General features: G+C 40.5%; 1 protein-coding gene across 1 annotated transcript in view; it reads left to right on the forward strand.

Annotated features, from left to right (window-relative positions):
• LEMD3 (LEM domain containing 3) overlaps positions 1-17,459 on the forward strand; it is an 87,166-nt gene that overhangs the window by 33,021 nt on the left and 36,686 nt on the right. The window contains exon 2 of the mRNA XM_049883779.1: positions 17,000-17,037. Coding sequence (XP_049739736.1) covers positions 17,000-17,037 — 38 coding nt within the window. The remainder of the gene's footprint in view (positions 1-16,999; positions 17,038-17,459) is intronic.

A 17,459-nucleotide genomic window follows, 5' to 3' on the forward strand; every position in this document is an offset into this window, starting at 1 on the left:
TGCAAAAGAAGAGGAACTTTTCTTTTTAGCTCCAGTTTTGATTTGTCAAGAATTTACATTGAATTGGAAGAAAGTGTTTTCTTGTACATCAAGCTGAAGCTTTTAAAATTGGAGTTTTCATCTAACATATCTAGATATTGAAGTAACTTTTCACCAGTTCCCTTGATAGGATTTTAACATCACCAACAGACATTTCTTGTTTTATTTTACACTTTTTTCCCCTAACATTTTTTTATGAAAAATTTCAAACAGTAAAGTTGAAAGAATTGTACTGTGAACATCCATATACCCACCACCTAGATTTTATAGTTAATGTTTTCTGTATTTGTTTTATTATATATCTAGCCATCACTCTCCAGCCATCATTCATTTTATAAATATATTTCAAAATAAGTTGAAGACATCAGGACACTTCATCCTTAAATAGTTCATGCATGTTATTAACCAAGGTTCAGTTTTTAGTTTGTTTTTAAGGTAATATTTGAATAGTGTGATAGGCACATCTTAAATGTACCTACCATTGGGTAAGTTTTGGCAAATGCATGTATCTGTGTAACTTTGATCCCTACTGATATACAATATGATTCTTCACCTCCAAAAGTTCTCTCATGTCCCTTTCTAGTCAGTACGCTATCCCTGTTGTGATTTTTTTCGTCATGGCTTAGTTTTGCCTGTTAAAAAACTTCATATAAATGGATTCATAGAATATATACTTCTTTGTGTAAGGCTTTTTTCATTCAGCATGATATTTTTGAGATTCGTTGGTGTTATATTTTCCAAAAGTTCAATGCTATTTTATTACTCTTGGTTTATTTTTAATGCCTAAATTTATTTTAGGCAGAAATTATTTGCACCTTCCTGAATTCTTTTACAGTACTCTGTACTTACCTCTGAGGTGATATTGATCACTTCATGTATCATTAAAAAAAAATAAATATTTGCCATTGAGTCAATTCCAACTCATGGTGACCCCATGTGTGCAGAGCAGAACTGCACTCAAAGGGTTTTAAAGGCTGTGGCCTTTTGGAAGCAGATTGCCAGGGCTTTCTTCTGAGGCACCTCTGGCTGGGTTTGAACCACCAACCTTTCAGTTAACGGGCAACACTATACTAAAGCAATATGTTCCCAGAACATGGTGTATAGAACATGCTGTATAAATACTTATTGATAAATGAACAGTCTGTGGTTAAAAGTCTTTCTTACAGCTTTTGTTATAGAGGTCCCAAACTCCGGGCACAGTTATAATACGAATTCGTGCTTGAGTAAAGATAAATAATTGCAATTACAATCTGATACCATTTTTTTCTACCAGGGAATCTTCATTTTTATGATGAGCAAATGTGAAACTTTTAAATAACTGTAAAAATGAAAGGAACCATAGTGCTCTTTATCATATACAGACATGAAGTGTAAGAACCAACCATATTATAAAGCTATTGGCAAATTTGATTCTATGTTTTGATCTTGTATTTCTTCGGACTTTAGTGCCCGTGCACACGATTTTCAGTTTTCATTATATTCTTAGTACTTTGATATCCACATTTAAAGCATTTTTTAATTTTATAAAATTAGTGCAAATGTTCTCTTATTCTTTAAGTACAGTTTATTTGGAAGTAGCGTGGGATTATTGCCTCTCAAAACAGGGATAAAAGTTGGGAGTCCTCTTGGGTATGAGAAATGGAGAAGCTCTTGAGCTCTTAAAAGAACCCCCTTCCCTTCCCTCTTACTCATTATCCCCATCTAGACAATACCTTTGTAAACTCAGATAGGTAGATGAGATTAAAATTGAGCAGAACAAGGGAGGTATAGTAGTTTGCTTTAGGCAAGTTTTGTAGTGGACAGTTTTTGTCCGTAAAACTTCCTGTATTTGATTGCACACTAATTGGCTAAGTACGCATTAAGTGAACTGTTCTGTCTTGTAGAATGACCATATATTAAATAAAGCCTCGAAACAATTGGAGAACTTTCAGAAGACAAATGGGCATCATGCAGTTTTACAAAAGAATGTACTGCCTTGTTCACCCTTGTCCATTTTTAGATCAGGCTAGCTGATGGGGACATGCTGCAGTGTTTGCCGCACAGGTGCTGTGTCCTGCAGCTGTTGGAAACATCCCCCTCTTCTTCAAATATAATTATGCTCTGTTTAAACCATTAATGCCAGAAGATGGGATTTGAGAATTTCGGTGTCTGTTTACAAAAAGGTACAATCCAGAGAGATCATTGGTCATTTAGGCAGTTGAATTTAAATTCCTAGATGACTTGGAGGTTCCTAAGACTAAAACCTAGCCTTAAGGTCATAGAGTTTTAGAATTATAAGAGACAGCCCTTGAAAGCCTAGCATGCTTTTATCATTCTTTCTTCTACCTAGGATCCAGTTCAGAAAATGTACTTGAAGGAAGTAATGGTCACACTAACCATTTCCCTCTGTCATTCATTCAGCGCATTTTAATTGAATATGTGCGATATGCTAACAGATAATCTCCCAGGATACAGTGGAGGAGACAGATGATATACATCAAAAGATCACAAGATAAATGTAAATTTAACAGTAGTAGGCACTATAAAGGAAGGATATGGGGTGCTGTGGAAGACCAAGTCTAGTCTGGGAAGGGTTCAGAGAATGCTTTTAAAGGACTTAATGTTTAAGCTAAGATCTGAACAATGAGTAGGCGTTATTTAGGCAAAGAAAGAGATGAAGAGCATTGTAGGCAGAGTGAGTACATCCTACAGGCTCCAGTTCCTTGAATTTTTCCTCAGATTTTCCTTCCCTTTGGTAGTCTGGATTTTTTCCCTCTAGGTCTACTTTTTTCACATGCTATAGTTCAGAACTCAGGTTTTTAAATTGTTTGGGTTCAGCGCCTAGCTCTACTGCTAATTAGCTATGTGAGCTTGAGCAACTTTCTTCACTTCTCTAAGCCTCAAATTTCTCATCTATAAAATGAATATGACAATAATACCTACCTCATAGTGATATTTACCGAATGTCTGAAAGTGCTTAGTATAGGCAGCTATGCAGTGAGTTCTTAATTTAGCTATTATTGCTGGTATCATAATTATCATCTTTATCAATATATTTAAATTAATGAAATTAAGCCTAATGAATATTTCTTACCAGTCAAGTGACATTTAAATGTTACCTCCAGAGAGGTTTTCCCTGACTGCCCTAGTTGTAGCACTCTCCTTTACATTACCTTATTTTATCTTCTTCAAATTTCGTATCTGAATTTTACATTTTCTTATTTACATGGTTATTTTTCTGTTTCCCGGGACTAGATTTCAAGTGATTTGGAAGCAGAGACTTTGTTCTATTAGTACTATAAACCAACATTGATTGAGCAGTTTCATGCCCCACGTAGGATACCTGTTGCCATCAAGTCAGTTCCCACTCATAGTGACCCCATGTGTTACAGTAGGACTGAGCTCCATAGGGTTTTCTTGGCTGTAATCTTTATGGAAGTGGATTGCCAGACCTTTCTTTCATGGCACCGTTGGGTGGGTTTGAATCACTAACCTTTAGGTTAGTGGTTGAGTGCAAACCATTTGCGCTACTCAGGGACCTTCCATATGAGATAGGTACTCAACTGTTTGTCAGTTGACTGACTCTGCTTCTTTGGTTGCAACTAGCTTTGAACAGTTTGAAGCCTCTTACATGGATTACCTTACTTGTCTATGGAATGTTAGAGGTTGAAGAAAAACTGACTTGTTGATTCAGTTGCATCTGAGGAACCTATTGGGGATCTAGTTCTCTTGGCTTATAGAGAATTGGATTTTGGTGCCAGATTTTGGCATCATTTCCTGATTCCAAGTCCGCAGAGATGCTGCCCTCCAGATTGAATTTCTTGAGGGCAGGACTGACATATATTCATTAAAAAAAAAATCTCCTGCAACTAACATAATGCCTGGAAAACGCATGTTTGTGAGTCTTATGTTGGAAAAATGAAACCAAGTGAAAATGTTTAGATTTAGTATGGTACTAAATCAGAAATTATGATTTTTTTAACTGGTTCTGTGTGGTAAGTGCTATATTAGTGTTATGAACAAAGTGCCATTGCAGCATGGAGAATCTGCCTGTGAGGATTGTGGGACACTTTTTCTTTTGATATATCATCAAAAATCTTTTCCTAGACTACAGTGTGCTCCAGTGGTTGAAGCACTTGGCCGCTAACTGAAAGGTCAGCGGTTCGAACCCACCAGCTGCACCATGGGAGAAAGATGTGACAGTCTGCTTCCGTAAAGATTTACAGTCTTTGAAACCCCTTGGGACAGTTCTGTCCTGACCTATAGGGTGACTGTGAGTCAGAATCGACTCAACAGCAGTGGAACAGACTACAGTTATAGTACTTGTTTTTGAAAAGTTTTTCCTCATTTGAGAAACATGTTTTCTCCAACAGCAATGTCTTTTCCTTCTTATCCCCATTTTTGGCATTTTTTGATGCATTTCATTGTAGGGACATTACAGTTTAATGATTCAAAACCTGAAAGTTCTAGAGAAGAATGCTTTCCTTAAACCAAATAGAACAAGTATTTTCTGTAGTTGTTATTTCTATAAATGAGAAGAATGTGGGCTTTGGAGTCAGATATGGGTTTGAATACCATCTTTTTGCATCCCAGCTCATAAACTCTGTACCTTAAGGAAGCACCCTGACCTCACCACACCTAAATTTCTCTATGCGCAAAAATGGGGGCAGTACCTGCCCTAAAATAGCAGGGTGTGAGAATGAAATGAGGTACCTCATGAGTATATGGCATCATCATTCCTATCACACTGTTGCTGTTGCTGTTGTTAGGTACCATCGAGTTGGCTCCGACTTATAGTGACCCCATGTACAATAGAATGAAACACTGCCCGGTCCTGTGCCATCCTCACAATAGTTGTTATACTTAAGTCCATTGTTATAGCCTCTCTGTCAGTCCATCTCATTGAGGATTAACCCTCCACTTTACCAAGCATGATGTCCTTTACCAAGCATGATGACGTTGTCACATAGTAAGAGTTTAATAAATACATTTTCCTTTTTATTCAAAGGAAAGGGTTGTAGAGTGATTATCTCTGTTATAGCTGTGATTGGTCAGGACTATAGTACCCCTCTGGCTGTTATTCTAGGAGACTGTAGGATGCATTCAATATTCTATTCCTTCAGTATATATTTAGTACCTTATATCTAAGGCAATGAGATAAGTAGAGACTTTGCATTCTTGTTGGTGGAGAAAACAAACACCAAATAGTTAAATCATAATATTAAGTAGTAAAGATACTGAGAGTAAATACAGGAGGAGTTCTTAGGAGAGGAGGATCCTGATGAGCTGCAGTGATTAGGAATCCTTCATGGTTGTAGTATAGCTACAGATTAAGCCTTGAAGACAGAATGAAGAAGGAAAACGTTTGGGCTTGAAAAAGACCTGAAAGATCAAAGGCTCAGAGCCTTCCTGGTAGAATATTTTTGTATACTAATAATTGATAGTAGTTTCATTTTTCAGAAAAGAAAAATGTCGAGGCAGATTGACATTGACTGTGCTGATTCAGAGAAAACCTATATGTACTATGTCCTCTTTTCCTGGTTCATAAATAGTAGATCATTTCATCTCCAAATGTATAAGACTCTTAAACTTGTCCCAGAGAAGCCAAATAACCGATGCTCCCAATTCTCTGAAGATTCTCACTCAGAGTAAAATATAAAAGTTCTTTCAGTTCTCATCAAAGTCCTGTATGATCTGTACTAACTGCCTACCTTAAATAATTTTACCAGTCTGACTTCATTTCCTGCTACTTGCCCTCTCATCTACTCTGCTGTAGCTACACTGGCCTCCTTCCATTCCCAGGACTAATATGCCAGGCATGTTGCCACCTGACAACTTTTACATGTGCTATTCTTTCTGTAAACATCTTCTTTCAGATACCTGCATGACTCATTCCCTCTCCTCCCTCAATTGTCTGTTCACATGCCATCTTTTTAGTGATGCTTTCTTTGACCACCACATTTTTTAAAAATTATTGTACTTTAGAGGAAGCTTTATAGAACAAACTAGCTTCTCATCAATCAGTTAGTACCTGTATTGTTTTGTGACATTTGTTACCAACCCCACAACATGTCAACACTTTCCCTTCTCGACCTTGGGTTCCCGTTTACTAGCTTTCCCGTCCTCTCCTGTCTTCTAGACGTTGCCCAGGGGCTGGTGTGCCCCTTTAGTCTCGTTTTGTTTTATGGGCCTGTTTAATATCTGGCTGAAGGGTGAACCTCAGGAGTGACTTCATTACTAAGCTAAAAGGGTGTCTGAGGCCATACTCTTGGGGTGCCTCTAGTCTATGTCAGGCCAATAAGTCTGGTTTTTTTGTGTGTGTGAGTTAGAATTTTGTTCTACATTTTTCTCTGTATTGGGATTCCTATCAGAGCAGTCATTGGTGGTAGCTGGGGACCATCTAATTGTACTGGATTCAGTCTGGTGGAGGCGTGGTAGTTGTGGTCCATTAGTCCTTTGGACTAGTCTTTCCCTCATGTCTTTGGTTTTCTTCATTCTCCCTTGCCCCTGACAGGGTAAGACCATTGGAGTATCTTAATAGATGGCTGCTCACAAGCTTTTAAGACCCCAGATGCTGCTCATCAGAGTAGGATGTAGAACATTTTCTTTATAAACTTAAGTTATGCCAAATGAGCTAGATGACCACCACATTCAAAATTGTGTTTCTCCCCCACAAATCATGTGCCATTCCTATTTCTTTTCCTCAAAGCACTTGTCACATATTATATATTTTAAAAATTCATATGTTCATTGTCTCTTTACACCCTCTAGAACAAACTTAATGAAGGCAGGAATATTTTTGTTTTATTTACTTCCACATTCCCAGTGCTAACATAAGGTAAGTACTCAATAAATATTTAGCAAATAGACTTTATCTTTCTTTCTGACCTGCAGAAGAAGAACTTGGGTTACCACGGACTTTTCTTCCCCTCACTGCCACTGTAGTTGTTGTTAGGTGCCATCGAGTCGGTTCTGACTCATAGCGACCCTACGCACAACAGAACGAAACACTGCCCAGTCCTGCGCCTTCCTTACAATCGTTGTTATGCTTGAGCTCATTGTTCCAGCCACTGTGTCAGTCCACCTCATTGACGGTTTTCCTCTTTTCCGCTGACCCGACACTCTGCCAAGCATGATGTCCCTCTCCAGAGACTGATCCCTCCTGATAACATGTCCAAAGAGTGTAAGACGCAGTCTCGCCATCCTTGCCTCTAAGGAGCATCCTGCCCGCTCTTCTTCCAAGACAGGTTTGTTCATTCTTTTGGCAGTCCATGGTATATTCAATATTCTTCGCCAACACCACAATTCAAAGGCATCAGCTCTTCTTCAGTCTTCGTTATTCATTGTCCAGCTTTCACATGCATATGATGCGATTGAAAGTATCATGGCTTGGGTCAGGCGCACCTTAGTCTTCTGGGTGACCTCTTTGCTCTTCAACACTTTGAAGAGGTCCTTTGCAGAAGATTTACCCAGTGCAATGCATCTTTTGATTTCTTGACTGCTGCTTCCATGGCTGTTGATTGTGGATCCAAGTCAAATGAAATCCTTGACAACTTCAATCTTTTCTTCATTTATTGTGATGTTGCTTATTGGTCCAGTTGTGAGGATTTTTGTTTTCTTTATGTTGAGGTCCAGTCTATACTGAAGGCTGTGGTATTTGATCTTCATTAGTAAGTGCTTCAAGTCCTCTTCACTTTCAGCCAGCAAGGTTGTGTCATCTGCATAATGCAGGTTGTTAATGAGTCTTCCTCCAATCCTGATGCCCTGTTCTTCTTCATATAGTCCAGCTTCTTGTATTATTTGTTCAGCATAAAGATCAAAAAGGTATGGTGAAAGAATACAGCGCTGATGCACACCTTTCCTGACTTTAAACCAATCAGTATCCCCTGTTCTTTCCGAACAGCTGCCTCTTGATCTATGTAAAGGTTCCTCATGAACACAATTAAGTGTTCTGGAATTCCCGTTCTTTGCAATGTCATCCATAGTTTATGACCCACACAGTCAAATGCCTTTGCATAGTCAATAAAACACAGGTAAATATCTTTCTGGTATTCTCTGCTTTCAGCCAGGATCCATCTGATACCAGCAATGATATCCCTGGTTCCAGGTCCTCTTCTGAAACCGGCCTGAATTTCTGGCAGTTCCTTGTTGATAACAGTCGTTAAGATGGTTTAAAGGGAAGAGAAGTTAAAAAAAAAAAAAAAAAAAGACCTTTACAAAGAAAAACTCAGTATGTTTGTGGTTTGAAATAATATGAAACCATATGAGCAAGAAAATTGAAGGAAAAATAGTCATAACCGGAGACTTCGAGAAAAAAGCAGGAATCAAAAGCTGTTGGGGTTTTGGGGGAGAGAAAAAAAAAACCTAACCCATTACCATCAAGTCGATTCCAACTCGTAACAACTCTATAGGACAGAGTAGAAATGCCTCCACAGGGTTTCCAAGGAGCAGCTGGTGGATATGAACTGCCAGTGTTTTGGTAGCAGCCGAGCTCGTAACCACTGGGTAGTTAGAGTTGAATATGGCTTTAAGTTTGTGCATTTAGGGGATAGCAGAATAAATTTTGGCATTGTCATTGCTTTAGGATAGATAAGGGCTAAGAACTATAACTCATTCTCAGGTCAGTCCCTAGCATAGAGCTGACTAATAAATGCAATGGAGCCCTGATGACACAGTGGTTAAGAGCTTGGTTACTAACCAAGAGGTCGGCAGTTTGAATCCACCAACCACTCCTTGGAAACCCTGTGGGGCAGTTCTACTCTCTCCTATAGGGAAGCTATTAGTCAGAATCAACTCAACGGCAAGGGGATGAGATTTGATAAAGGCGATAGTGAATTTTTGCTGTGGAATGCTATCTTAGTCATCTAGTGCTGCATAACAGAAATACCAAAAGTAGATGGCTTTAAGGAAGAGAAATTAATTTCCTCACAGTAAAGTGGCTAAAAGTCCAAATTCAAGGCGTCAGCTCCATTGGAAGGCTTTCTCTCTCTGTTGGTTCTGGAAGAAGGTCCTTGTCCCCAATCTTCCCATGGACAAGGAGCTTCTCAGGCGCAGGGATCCGGGGTCCAGGGGACATGGTCTGCTCCTGGTGCTGCTTTCTTGGTGCTTGCTTCTCTTTCCTTCTATCTCTTGAGAGATAAAAGGTGGTATAGGCTACACCCCAGGGAAACTCCCTTTACCTTGGATCAGAGAGGTGACCTGAATAAGGGTGGAGTTACAATCCCACCCTAATTCTCTCAACATAAAATTACAGTCACAAAATGGAGGACAACCACACATAGCCCAACCAAGTTGATACATTTTGAGGGGGACATAATTCAATCCATGACATTCCATCCTTTGGCACCCAAAAAATCACATTCTTGCAACATGCAAAACATATTCATCCCATCATATCATAGCAAAAGTCTTAACTCCAAGTCCAAAATAAAAAAATTCCTCTTCATCTGTGAAATCTAGAATACAAGTTATCTGCTTCCAAAGGTGCAGTGGGAGAAGAGATACAAGCTAAACATTTCCATTACAAATGGGAGAAAGTGTAGGAAAAGGAGGGATAACAGGCACCAAGCAAGTCAGCAGAACACATTACATTAGCCCTCAAAGCTTTGAAAATAATCCTCTGTTCCCTGAGACAACTTATACAATGGTGCTGCCTTCCAGACTCTTAAGTATTGGCCACTCTTTCCAGATTATGAGTGGAGGCCCCTCAGCCCTGGACTTCAGCTCCGCCTGCCAGGCCCACTGGAACAGTAACTCTGCTACCTTGGATTTAGGTGCACCATTCTCCTCTCCATCTGAGTGGCGGCTCCACCCTTTGAAATCCCTGAGGTCGTGGCCATACCTTTTGAGACTGAAGCAGCTCAGCTTCTTGTGTTGTTTCTTCAGCTTCTGCTTCCTGGTTTCTTGGCCTCTCTGTTCCTAGGGCCTCACACTCTCATTTGCCCTGCTGGGGCAAGTGTTCCAAAGCTCTGTGGCTCTACCAGTAAGTGCCCAGAGGCACTCTGCTCTGCCAGGAAGCCTCCCGCGCACAGTCAGTCAGCTCTCTTGCTCCGTGGGTCGGCCGGCGCCGTCTTCCACTGTTCTCCTGGTTCTGCTACTGCTGGTTCTCTGCTGTTGCCTTTTCTCTGCTGCTGCGGGTTCTCTGCTGTGCAGGTCTTCTGCTGCTGTCACAACTGTATCCATTCACAGTTTCAAAACCGCTTCCACATTTTAGGTATCTGTTAGAGCAGTACCCCACTCTCGGTACAAAATTCTGTCTTATTCATCTAGTGCTGTCATAACAGAAATACCACAAGTGGATGGCTTTTAACGAAGAGAAATTTATTTTCTCAGTGTATTAGGTTACAAGTCCAAATTCAGGGCGTCAGCTCCAGGGGAATGTTTTCTCTCTCTGATGGCTCTGGAAGATGGTCCTTTTCCTCAGTCTTCACACGGTTCAGAAGCTTCTCAGGTGCAGGGACCCCGGGTCTAAAGGATGTGCTCTGCTCCTGGTGCTGCTTTCTCGGTGGTATGAGGTCCCCCACTTTCTGCTTGCTTCCCTTTCCCTTTATCTCTTGAGAGAGAAAAGATGGTGCAGGCCACACTCGAGGGAAATTCTCTTTACCTTGGATCAGGGAGGTAATCTGAGTAAGAATGGTGTTACAATCCCACCATAATCCTTTTAATGTAAAATTACAATCACAAAATGGAGGACAACCATACAATACTGGGAATCATGGCCTAACCAAGTTGATGCATATTTTGGGGGGAATACAATTCAGCCCATGACAGATGCTTTTGGAATAAAGTTTCTTTTCTAAGATTGCCTAAGGAGATATTTTCACTAGGGATAAAATATGTATTGTTGTTTCTTTTAAAGATTGTAGGTATTTGGATGTGAAATAGTTCAGGGGAAGAAAAGCTAGATGTATAAAGATATTTTCAGAAATTGGGGACTTTTAGCTTTGTTAGAATTACTGTTTTTGGATGGAGTGTCTTCCTTTTTAAAACTTAACCTAAAGGCCAGGTTTTATTTCTGGTCCTGTTAATTCAACAGGTCTGCTTGTTAATTTAATAGGTGACAGTTGTCATAGGCATTTGGGGAAAATATTTTTTGTTTTTTATTGTGCTTTAGGTGAAAGGTTACAGCTCAAGTTAATTTCTCATACAAAAATTTATACATGTATTGTTACATGACACTAGTTGGAATCCCTATAATGTGACAGCATACTTCCTCTTTCCACCCTGGGTTTCCTGTGTCCATCCAACCAGCTCCTGTCCCTTTCTGCCTTCTCATCCTGCCTCCAGACAGAAACCACCCATTTGGTCTCGTGTATCTACTCGAACTAAGAAACACACCCTTCACAAGTATTATTTTGTTTTATAGTCCAGTCTAATCTTTGTCTGAAGAATGGGCTTTGGGAATGTTTTTAGTTCTGGGTTAACAGAGCATCCAGGGGCCATAGCTTCAAGGGTTCCTGCAGTCTCAGTCAGACCATTAAGTCTGGTCTTTTTATGTCAATTTGAGTTCTGCACCACACTTTTCTCCTGGTTTGTCAGGGACTCTCTGTTGTGTTCCCTGTCAGGGCGGTCATTGGTGGTAGCTGGGTACCACCTAGTTCTTCTGGTCTTATTCAGGCTGATGGAGTCTCTGGTTTATGTGGCCCTTTTGTCTCTTGGACTAATATTTTCCTTGTGACTTTGGTGTTCTTCATTTTCCTTTGCTACAAGTGGGTTGGGACCAATTGATGCTTCTTAGATGGCTGTGGGTGTGGAACATTTTCTTAATGAACTTTGTTATGCCAAGTGACCCAGAGCAAAAAAAACCCAACCCACTGCCGTCGAGTCCGTTCCAACTCATAATGACCCTATAGGACAGAGTGGAACTGCCCTATAGAGTTTTCACGGAGCACCTGGCGGATTTGAACTGCCAACCTCTTGGTTAGCAGTCATAGCACTTAACCACTGTGCCACTAGGGTTTCCAGTTGACCTAGATGTCTCCTGAAACCATGGTCCCCAGGCCCCAGTCCCTGCTACTCTGTCCCTCAAAGTGTTTGGTTGTGTTCAGGAAACTTCTTAGCTTTTGGTTTAGTCCAGTTGTGCTGACTTCCCCTGTATTGTGTGTTGGCCTTTCCTTCATCTATGATGATTCTTTTCTACTATCTAGCTAGTCAATTCCTTCTCCCTCTCATACAGAAGGCATGGAGGTTAGTTTTTTAGACATGCCCTAGTCTGATGTCTTAGTCCGTCAGATAAGAGGCAGAAATCTAGAAAGATACAAAACGCATCTTTGGCTTTCTCTGTGTTATCCTTTGCTTTCCTGTCCCAGTTTCTCAGAACATACCCTTTTCTAGCTTCCTGCAGCATTTAATACGTTTTGCTTCATTGTTAACACACACAGTAGAATAAGGAATAGTGGACTTAGCGTGTATAGCACAGCCTGCACTTTTCAAACACTAACTGTATGTCTGATACTGTGCTTGACTCTGGGCATACAAATATGAACACGTGGTCCCTGTCCTGAGAAACTGACAGTAGAGCAGTTGGGTGAACATCTATAATTTACAGTAAATGCTTTCATAGAGGTACTTGAAGAGGTAGTTTTCCGTTTGATAGTCTCGACTCCCAAAAAACCCAGTGCTGTCGAGTCGATTCTGACTCAACTAGATACAAAAATTTTGTGTATAGCCAAAAAAGTAATGCCAGCATGCACGGCCTCTAGACATTAAACCCTGTTTTATGGAATTGCATGCTTTTTTTTTTAAATCGTACTTCTGACAAAGAGCAAATAAAATGCTTGTTTTTAAAATGTTCTTTGATCTATTTATTGTAATCAGATTGACAAGGCATTTTTTTTGTAATATGTTGAGGTAGATACAGCTTATTTTTAAGCTCAAATTTTATATTTAAATATTAATATTTTTAAGAAGAGTATCCCATTTAGTCCAAAAGTATTCTGATTCTCAACATTTTATTTAACTAAGCTACATTTTTTTCTCCCTGTCCCCCTTTTGAGTACTTTTAATCTTCTGTCTTTCAAAAAAAAATATTTCCTAGCATTTAACCCTTTTGTTAAATGTGTAAGAATCCAGTGGCAAAATCCCTTTAGATGATAAGTCTTTAAAAGAAACATTTTTTCCCTTGCTTTTTTATTGTACCTTGTTAAACTGGTCTCACACATGAAGTTTCTTAGAATCAGGCAGTTCCTGGCTCCTATGGGACTTCCTGTTTTCTCAAATAAAAATAGAAAAGCATTTCAGAAAGGAAACCTGGTCAGCGTGAACTACTTTACTTTGCAGGAACAGTTAGTCTTAATTGTGGCCTGGATTACAGAGACCAGGGTATCTGAAAACTTTGAATGTCTTTGCATGTAATATGAAAATAAAAGAGGTGATAAGGAAGAGGTGCTGAATAACTGCAAGAGATATTAAATATTCAACAGTAAAATTGTCTATTTTTGTGGGGAGGGATGTGGGAGGTTAGATGGAAGAATGGTAAATCCTTTCCTTAAAATGCAATATTTTCTTGGGAATTTGTATTGTTTAATACTGAGAATTAATTCTTAGCTACTTTAATCTAAGCATTTTTTCTTTGCCACTTTTCTAGATGTTAGCAAGGATTAGGAAGTTTGTTTTGTTTATAATTAGAATTCAGAATTCTAAATGAATTATTCAGTTTTAAATAATCTTGTAGATTTCTCAAGTTGTCAATTGTTTTAGTCTATATTTTGAAGAGAAATCAAATTAAAATAAAAACAAATGATATAGTTATCAACAGTAATAATAATATCCTTGTGTGCTGTCAAGTCGATTCCGACTCATAGTGACCCAATAGGACAGAGTAGAACTGTCCCAGAAGGTTTCCTAGGCTGGAATCTTTACAGAAGCACACTGCTACATCCTTCTCCCAAGGAGCAGCTGGTGGGTTCAAACCGCTGACCTTTTAGTTAGGAGCCCAGTGCTTAACCGTTGTGCTACCAGGGTTCCTCAATAATAATAACTGTCTTAGTCATCTAGTGCTGCCATAACAGAAATACCACAAGTTGGTGGCTTTAACAAAGAGAAATTTATTTCCTCTCCGTAAAGTAGGCTAAAAGTCCAAATTCAAGGCGTCAGCTCCGGGGGAAAGCTTCTCTCTCTCGGCTCTGGAAGAAGGTCCTCGTCCTCAGTCTTCCCATGGTCGAGGAGCTTCTCAGGCACAGGGATCCCGGGTCCAGAGGACATGCTCTGCTCCTGGTGCTGCTATCTTGGTGGTATGAGGTCCCCAACTCCCTGCTTTGCTTCCCTTTCCTTTTATCTCTTGAGAGATAAAAGGTAGTGTAGGCCACACCCCAGGGAAACTCCCTTTACCTTGGATTACGGAGGTGACCCGAGTAAGGATGGTGTTACAATCCCACCCTAATTCTCTCAGCATAAAATTACAATCACAAAATGGAGGACAACCACACATGGCCTAACCGAGTTGATACACACATTTTTGGGGGGATGTAGTTTAATCCATGACATTCTACCCACTGGTGCCCAAAAAATCACATTCCTGCAACATGCAAAACATATTCATCCCATCATATAGTAGCAAAAGTCTTAACTGCAAGTCCAAAATAAAAAAATTCCTCTTCATCTGTGAAATCTAGAATACAAGTTATCTGCCTTCAAAGGTACAATGGCAGAACAGGCACAATCCAGACATTTCCATTACAAATGGGAGGAACTGGAGGGAAAGAAAGCAGAACAGGCACCAAGCAAGTCAGCAAAACACATTACATTAGCCCTCAAGGCTTTGAAAATAATCCTGTGTTCTCTGAGACAATTTACACAGTGGCCCTCCCTTCCAGACTCTAGGTATTACCCACACTCTCCAGAGTCTGAGTGGAGGCCCTTTGGCCCTGGGCCTCAGCTCCACCTGCCAGGTCCACTGGGACAGCAACTCTGCTCCCTTTAGGCGCACCATTCTCCTCTCCGATTGGCAACTTCACCCTTAGAAACACCAGAGGCCATGGTTCTACCCTTTGAAACCCCTGAGGTCATGGCCATACCTTTTGCTGAGGCAGCTCAGCTTCTTGTGTTGTCTCTTCAGCTTCTGTTTCCTGGTTTCTTGGCCCCTCGGCTCTTAGGGCCTCACACTCTCATCTGCCCTGCTGGGGCAGGTGTTCCAAAGCTCAGTAGCTCCACTGATAAGTGCCCAGAGGTGCCCCACTCTCCCAGGATGCCCCCTGCACACAGGCACTCAGCTCTTGCACTCCATGGGTCCCGCTGGGACCCAGCACCGTCTTCCGCAGGTCTTCTGGTTCTGCTGCTGCTGGTTCTCTGTTATTGCCTTTTCTCTGCTGCTGCATGTTCTCTGCTGTGCTGGTCGTGTGCTGCTGTTGCAACTGTATCCATTCACAGTTTCAAAACCACTTCCAGGTTTTATGTATCTGTTAGAGCAGCACCCCACTCTCTTGGTACCAAATTTTGTCTTAGTCACCTAGTGCTGCCATAACAGAATACCACAAGTGGATGGCTTTAATAAAGAGACATTTATTTCCTCACAGTAAAGTAGGTTAAAAGTCCAAATTCAAGGCGTCACCTCCAAGGGAAGGCTTTCTGTCTCTGTCGGCTCTGGAAGAAGGTCATTGTCCTCTATCTTCCCATAGTCGAGGAGCTTCTCAGGAGCAGGGACCCCAGGTCCAAAAGACGCGCTCTGCTCCTGGTGCCACTTTCTTGGTGGTGAGAGGTCCCCCACTCTCTACTTGCTCCCCTTTTCCTTTATCTCTTGAGAGAGAAAAAGTGGTGCAGGCCACACCCCAGGGAAACTCTTTTTATCTTGGACCCTAGAGGTAACCTGAGTGAGGGTAGTGTTACAATCCCACCCTAATTCATTCAACATGAAATTATAATCACAAAATGGAGGACAACCACACATGGCCTAACCAAGCTGATATACACACTTTTTTGGGGGGACATAATTCAGTCCATAACAAAAACCAGGATCTACTGCCATCAAGTTGATTCTGACTCATAGCGACCCCATAGGACAGAGTAGAACCGCCCCATATGGTTTCCAAGGAGTGCCTGGTGGATTCGAACTGCTGATCTTTTGGTTAGCAGCTATAGCTGTTTACCACTATGCTACCAGGTTTTCCATTGCTATCAAGTCGATCCTGACTCACAGCAACCCTATAGGACAGAGTAGTGCTGCCCCATGGGGTTTCCTAGGCTGTAATCTTTATGGAAGCAAGCTGACACATCTTTCTCCTTTGGAACTGCTGTCAGGTTCAAACCGCTGACCTTTCAGTTAGCAGCAAAGTGCTTTAACCACTGCGCCACCAGGGCTCCTTAAATAACAACACCCCAAAACCAAACCAAACCCGTTCCCTTCAACTGGTTTCCGACTCATAGCGACCCTGTAGGACAGATTAGAACTGCCACACAGGGTTTCCAAGGATTCGAATTGCCAGCCTTTTGGTTAGCAGCTATAGCTCTTAACCACTACGCCACCAGGGTTAGGTAACATTAATTGAGTGCATACTAACTGCCAGGCTGTGCCAAGGTTTTATATAGTTTATCTATTTTAATCCTCACAACAACCACTTTCAGCTGCTACGGAAAGGTCAGCAGTTCCAGCCCTCCAGTGGTTCCTGGTTTGGCTACTTAGAGTGGCTAAGTAGATAGATACTAGTTGAAGTCACACTGCTAGTATGTAGTGGAACTGTGACTTGAACCTAGCTCCTTTGACACCAGAGCACCTACTCTCTATAATTATGGAGAAAAACTGTAAATTCAAAATGAGAATGGTAAGTATAGCAAGTCTAAAAATTACTTCCTCAGCTTTTATTATCATGAGAGTTATTTACATTTTGTTTGCTTATTTATGTTTAGTTTTAGCAATGTACAGTCTGCTTGAGTACAATGTACTTTAGCAAAGTACAAAGACATTTCAGAGGGCTTGTTTAGGGGGATTATTTTTCCTTAACACTTAAACGATGCTAATAGTTTTCTTTTTTTTTTCTTTCCTTGATAGTAAAAAACCCCTTTGATGGAACATTCGAACAAATGCAAGTAAGTAAAAGATTATAATACTGATATTTGGTGCCATGTTTTATATGATTAAAACTAGTAGAATTGCTATCAGCTAAAAAAATAGTAACTTTTAGGTTATTTTCGGCTGAAGCAATTCTTTCTTATTCTGATTATTCCTTAACTATAGTATAATTTCCAATTTTTTTTTTTTTGTATAGTATAATTAAATCTGACGCAGATTTGCTCCTATGAGCTAAACTGTTTATTGTTATTGTAATATAAAAGCCAAGTAAAAGGCAGTGGCGTGTCATCTGGGGATCTGGTTTTACCCTAGAAGTGTGCCTGTTGTCTTAAGTTGTTGGATTCCCTAGCAGCCTTTGTCTTCTTTGCCCTCATCTTCTTTCTCTTTGGATCGTTTGCACATTGACATGCCTTTTGAATCATCAAGAAGGTGAAGGTTT

This window comes from Elephas maximus, chromosome 4, assembly GCF_024166365.1.
Source record: "Elephas maximus indicus isolate mEleMax1 chromosome 4, mEleMax1 primary haplotype, whole genome shotgun sequence".
Lineage (NCBI taxonomy): Eukaryota > Metazoa > Chordata > Mammalia > Proboscidea > Elephantidae > Elephas > Elephas maximus.